Genomic DNA, 6,000 nt, shown 5'->3' with positions numbered 1-6,000 from the left:
GGTGTCCCTGCCCATGGCAGGTGGTTGGAACGTGATGATCTTAAGGTCCTTTCCAACCCTAACCATTCTATGATTCTATGAAACAGTAGGAAGGTTGAATGGACACCACACAGATATATCCACAAGAAGACTTGTCAGACTGCTGTTTGGCTCAGAAAGCAAATGTAGACATAGGTGCAAAACATCCCACCACGAAACAAACTGACTGGAGAAAGTGAAGAGAGGCAGGAATGAATCCGTATGACAGGAAGGTGTGTAATAAGTAAGAGTTCTACAGAAATTATTTCTTCCAGCTAACAAGGAAGAATGCCATTTTGATGACAATTCATTTGTCTCAAGTTCACACTGAAGACTGGAATACTTTTGCCCAAAATCATAGAATTGTAGAATGGTTTGGGTTGAAAGGGACCTTAAAGACCATCTGGTTCCAACCCCCTGCAGGGACACGTTCCGCTAGACCACATTGCTCCAAGCACCATCCAACCTGGTCTTGAACACTGCCAGTTCCACACTTGCAGTGAAAATCTCAATGCTCTTTTACCGTTTTTCCTCTTAAAAAAGAAACCTATTCTTTTAAGAAACAAACCTAACACACAACTGTCTGTGGAATAAGCTGTTCACCCACAAAGACATGTTCTTGAAAATCCTCTTCCCCTAGAAAAAAAATTGTTTCAATGAAATATTTTTTTAACTATTCTTATTTTTCAACAAAGGACATGGAGTGAACGCCCTCACATATTTATTCAGCTGCCTCTTCTATCTCTAAAGCTTTGTAAAGACTCCACTCTTCAGCTACCTTGACTGCTGCCTTATTACCCATCTGTTTATCATTCTTTGTACGCAGCAGTTCCGCTCGAGTTCCTTAATAAATTACTACTAGATTCCTAATTTTTAGATTATGTCTGTTCTTTTCTGAACTCCCACTCAGACTGTCTATACAAATCGTCTTACCATGTCAAGCCTGCAGAATATAAAAGAATCAGCCAGGTAGACAAGAAATCCCCTTTGTATAAAAGCAGAACATGCATGAACTTCTGAGGAAGTATGTAAAGAGACCCTGTCAGATTAGTGTGGTCCCAAAGAAACATTTAGTTACTGTATAAGAATTTAAAATAATAGAAGAGTGTGAGTTAAAAACATAATAAAATAAAATAACAAGGTGTCATGAGAAAAAAACTTCCCTGTGTCAGTATGCTTCAGATTTACAACAGCTTCTTCCGCTCTTGAAGGTCTAAGCTGCCAACGGAGACTACTCCTGAGACTGGGAGGGGAAGTGGCACAAGGCTTGCACCATTTCTAGCATGTTTTCCTCAGAGACCTAATGCTGCTTGTTGTCAGAGCGAGATACTGAGGAGACAGACATCCAGTCTGTCCTTGGTGTCATCATTGTTATGTTCATGACCATGACACATCTGTCTTCAGGTGATGTCCCAAAATGAAGTACACAGGACAGAGTAGATGACAAAATGTACTTGCAGTTCCCCAACATCGCCTCACTCCCTGGCTGTCTCTCCTGAGACACCAAAAGATGTTAGAAGTGATGTTGTGAATTGACTGTTTTGTTTAACCAGAAAACAAATGTAATGCAATACATTGTGGGAAAATAGCTGTTGGACCTCCAATGACACATTCCACAGGCAGTCAGAAGCCATCAGGGAAATGCACCAGCTGCAAACACAGCAGGGTTTTTTGGGGTGCAGTCACATATATCCCTAAACACCAAATCAAATCGCAGACAAGAAGAGGCATACAAACACTTGAAAACATCCTGTCAGCCTGAATACACAGCAAGTGCCTTCCAACTATCCAACTATCCACTGAGCCGTAAGCCTTGGTGATGGAGGTTGCACCACACATGTTTGCCAGAGAGGTGTCTGACTCTGATCACCAGAAGTGACTCATTATCGTGATGCATCAGGCACCAGCATTGCCTGGTATCACTTACACTACTGTTGGCTACAGACAGAAAGGTACCAATAAATAAATAAAATACATATAGGCTGGGTTGCTCTGAGGTGGTTTGAGGAGGCTCAATTACTATTGCAAAACAATAATGTCTCTCACTGATTCCCATGAGTCTGAAAAATTCCACACTGTTCTTAACCTTTCCCAGCAAAGATTCAGCTAAAGCTTTTCATACCCGAAACAGAATTATTAAGCATAGAGACACTGTTTCTGCCTCATAAACTGCAGTTCACTGGAGGCAGCAAGAAGCTAATGGGGAGACATATTTTTTACAAGATCTAACTTTCTTCAGTGTTGGCTTCATCATCACTGACAGACATGATAACCAGCCAGATGCTCTTTTGGCTTGGCCCAATGTGATTTTTTTTTTTGTATGTTTCACTTAGAGCCTTTTCATTAATTCTTCTAAATCTCAGGCATGGTCATCATTTCATGACCCCACCTGATCTCTCTTTTCCTGTCAGCAGCCTGGCAGATGAAGGAAAAGAATGCCACTCTTGCCATGCAGTGAAAGGTTTGCTGAGACCACTAACACACCTCTTCCATAAGGATGATGAAGGTGGCATTGTGTCCCTGCTCCGTGATCAGCTTTCCATCAGTAGTGAGGATGTGCAGTCCACGAGGTGCTTTTCCAGGGCATTTCTCCACCTTGGCCATGTACTTCTCTCGCAAGCCATCTGTGCAGTTGTTAGACACAATCCTTCGGTACCTGGGGAACAGTAACAAAAGGAGATTGGGCTTAGGTGGTGGGCAGAAAAGTTTCTTTTGATTTGCTTTTGTTTTGTTTCTCCATATTAGTGGGTGCACGTTTTCAAAGGCTAACTGCCTGCACAACTCCCTTACTGAAAGGAAGAATCGAAGAAACCTAACGCTTTATTAAATCGGAGAAAGCCAAACAAATCACATTCCAACCTCCTCCAGAGATTCTCAGCAGCATCACTGCGAAAAGACACACATTGTGGAGGTGAATTACTCTGTGCTGCTAAAAGGAGGATAACTCCTCCAACTCCCCATGCATGCAGGATTGCACCCTGCATCCCAGCTTTTTAATTATGCTTTTTATTATGTTTTGTCTGCCTCTGCTCGAAGGCACTTGGTATGATCTGCCAAAAGCTTTGTCCAGTCCAATTTTAAAATAGTTCAAGGAATGGGTTTTTCTCTCAGCTCTTCTGGGAGGAGGTTAGCTAACTAGCAAGACACTTGGCTATTCCCAATGTTGATGAGGAGGATTAACCCTTCCTGGTAATTTCACAGTAAAAATACAGGATTGGTTAAGAAGACACAGACCCCAAGTACTTTCTTCTTGCTCTTTGTCAAGGCTGCAAGCAGTCATACTGGCCAGGGCTCCTGTAATTACATCCCATGTTTATAGCAACCTTACAGCTGAAAGGGGGTCTCTGAAGCAAGTTATGTGACTCCAGACTCTCAGCAGCCTCTCTTCATTCAGCCACACGTATCAACCAGCCACAAACAACCCTGCCATAACAATACAGCATTCAGGATCCATGACTCAGAAGCAACCCTACAAAGTCCTCAGGGCCTGCACTGCCTGAGAATGAACATCTCAGTTTTACACCACCCAGTGCAAAAACAGTTTCAGAGTACCCCCTGCACAATAGAATAGCATTTGCAAAGCAGTATTACCACAATAAACTAACACTTGCCATTGGTTCTGGGTAAAAGGAACCAAGAGAAACCAGCACATGTAGCTTGTCTGAAATCACAAGGTGTTGTATGCACAAAGTGAAAATGGCAGAGGGGCGGGAGGGGAAAGAGGCTAAACATTGTCCATTTAAGCCTTCCCAGAAGGGAAGTTTCTATAGATAGGAGCTGTAAGACAGGAAGAGGTTTAATGAAAACCAGTGTGAAATACCTCAAACTTGTCCTTTTAAATGTTCAGCTGTCTCTTAGATAGACCTTCCCGATTTGTTTTAATTTTGCAGCATAGGGGAGCTTCAAGTCTATGCTTCAGGGATCATACATCACTTGACAGAAATACAGTATCTACATATCACTTATGTTAATGTGCTTCTCCCTATCTCTGAGGAATGAGGCAATGCTCCACACAGATGCTGCTGCAAACGTTACTTCATGAGTAAGACCAGAAACGAGCCAGATGGGATGGAGAGAAAAAAGAACGATCCAGGTTCTCTTGTCTACTGCAAGGTCACCAACAACAGCGCGATTGCAAGATTCACTTACCCAGTGCTGTTCAAGTAGCTCTGACCCATGCTGCACTCCTTGGACAGGGAGGACGGGCTGAACCAGAAGGCTGGGACACACTGATTGTTGCTGTGTCTCTCGTACCCATAGTCACTATGGAGATAAGTCATGAGTGCATCACTGTACCCATTCACTAGATTTAGCTCAGACTTCTAGGTGATGTTTTTGCTCCCCAAAGCATGTATGTGTTAGCAGCTCTCTGTTGGATGGTGTGACATGATGGAATGGGCTCACCCAGAGGCAAAAGTGCTTAATCTGTTTGAGAGGCAGGACACAGTTCACAGAAGGTATGCAATACCTGACAACACCAGAACTACCAACCTTGCAAAGCACTGGGGGACTTGTGTTTCATTTGGCAACAAAACATGGGCAGAGATTCAGGAAGACAACTGTATTGTTAACTTATTTTTCTATTAATGTCTAATAATTTCACTTGTTGGGTTCTTTTGGTTTCCTTGCAATTTGGAGTCTTGCTTTCAGAATAAACCATATCAATTCCAACATCTAATACCACTTCGTCTCAGCAAAGCAGTTAGGAATATAAAACACTTTAAGCACTTCCTGAACAACTAGCCAAGGTATGTATATTTACATATGTTAATGGCCTCCCTGCTCTTTAACTGAGCTATGACTGGCCTGCAAGAAAAATATAGCTGATGTTTTTCCAACACTAAACTACAACAACACAGCCAACTTGGTAGTCTAAGGATTACATGGCATTGTGTCACATGGGGAAGGTAATCCAGGGTATTGATGCTTCCTTGGACCACCAAAGAGTAGAAATGAACACAACTACATCCAAGACTTCTTTCTACAGCTGCCTTTGCATGCCAGTGATAGGATTAATCTGAAGCTTTCCGTAAGTTCTAATAGGCTCTGGATCCGGTTTCTATGCACAGCCTTTACTGGCAGGCTGGATTCAAAGGGCAAATAAAAAGAGATTCTGGATTTTTGCCTGAAACAGGTTAACAAATGCCAAAAAACTAAATCTCTGTGGAAACACAGACACTACAGAAGCCACTGCCTTGAAAGCCCTCTGTGCTCTTTAGGACACTCTGAGTTTTATCCTTCCCGTATTCAAAGTCTGCATTGCCAACAGAAAGTCTCTAGGAAGAGCTTTGCTGAGACAAAACTGTGCTATGTCCCCAGAGATCCAGGCTGCTGCTGTTCCTTTCTTAAAGGGTAAAAATTCTGCAAGCTACTTTAAAAGGTTTGGAGATTCCCTAATGCTCTTTCTCTCAACATTCAATTTAATCATTCTCAGTGGGTCCGACCTGCACAGTCAAAAATGCCTGGCAGTGACTTGGTAATTAAAAATATTCAGGAGGAGCTGTACTTTGCCCCAAAGAAGAAAAGAGCTGCATAAATATTTAATAAAATTAAAGACAACATTGCTGTATGCCCTCTAGGTTCTCTGCTTGCTCATTAACTTCTGGTAAATGTATATTAAAACCTCACATGCTGCCCACCTTCCTTCTCATAAGCCCCAGGGTTTGCATAAGTTAAGGAAATAATCAAGTCCAGCTGCTGCGCTGTCTTTCTCTGGAAAGCTATCTTGACAGTGTAAATAAAAACAGGAGGAGGGAAAAGAAAGATCAGCAAGCACTTTAATAACACTTCTGAGTTCCTTCTGCCATTCTCTCTGTCAGAAAAAGGCCAGGGTTTGCTTCTGGAAATGACTGCAAGGGTTGATCTTGACTCATGAGGATTTGTTGAACTGGGGCCCTGGATCATGGTTTCTGCCCCCGAAACTCAGACTAGCCTTATATCTAACAGCAGGAAACAGATAGCATTGCAACATGAGGCAGACAG

At 42.5% G+C, this 6,000-nt stretch overlaps 1 protein-coding gene across 1 annotated transcript in view; it reads right to left on the bottom strand.

The window, feature by feature from the left end:
• SORCS3 (sortilin-related VPS10 domain containing receptor 3) overlaps positions 1 to 6,000 on the bottom strand; it is a 159,327-nt gene that overhangs the window by 26,385 nt on the left and 126,942 nt on the right. Inside the window, exons 16-17 of the mRNA XM_010018164.1 lie at positions 4,168 to 4,281; positions 2,503 to 2,674 (exon numbers count right to left, since the gene is read on the bottom strand). Of these exons, the coding sequence (XP_010016466.1) occupies positions 2,503 to 2,674; positions 4,168 to 4,281 (286 nt within the window). The remainder of the gene's footprint in view (positions 1 to 2,502; positions 2,675 to 4,167; positions 4,282 to 6,000) is intronic.

The sequence above is a fragment of the Nestor notabilis genome, unplaced genomic scaffold (genome assembly GCF_000696875.1).
Source record: "Nestor notabilis isolate BGI_N333 unplaced genomic scaffold, ASM69687v1 scaffold7857, whole genome shotgun sequence".
NCBI classification, from domain to species: Eukaryota; Metazoa; Chordata; class Aves; order Psittaciformes; family Psittacidae; genus Nestor; species Nestor notabilis.
Note: the sequence above shows the minus strand (reverse complement) of the source record. Positions and strands in the feature narration are given on the sequence as shown.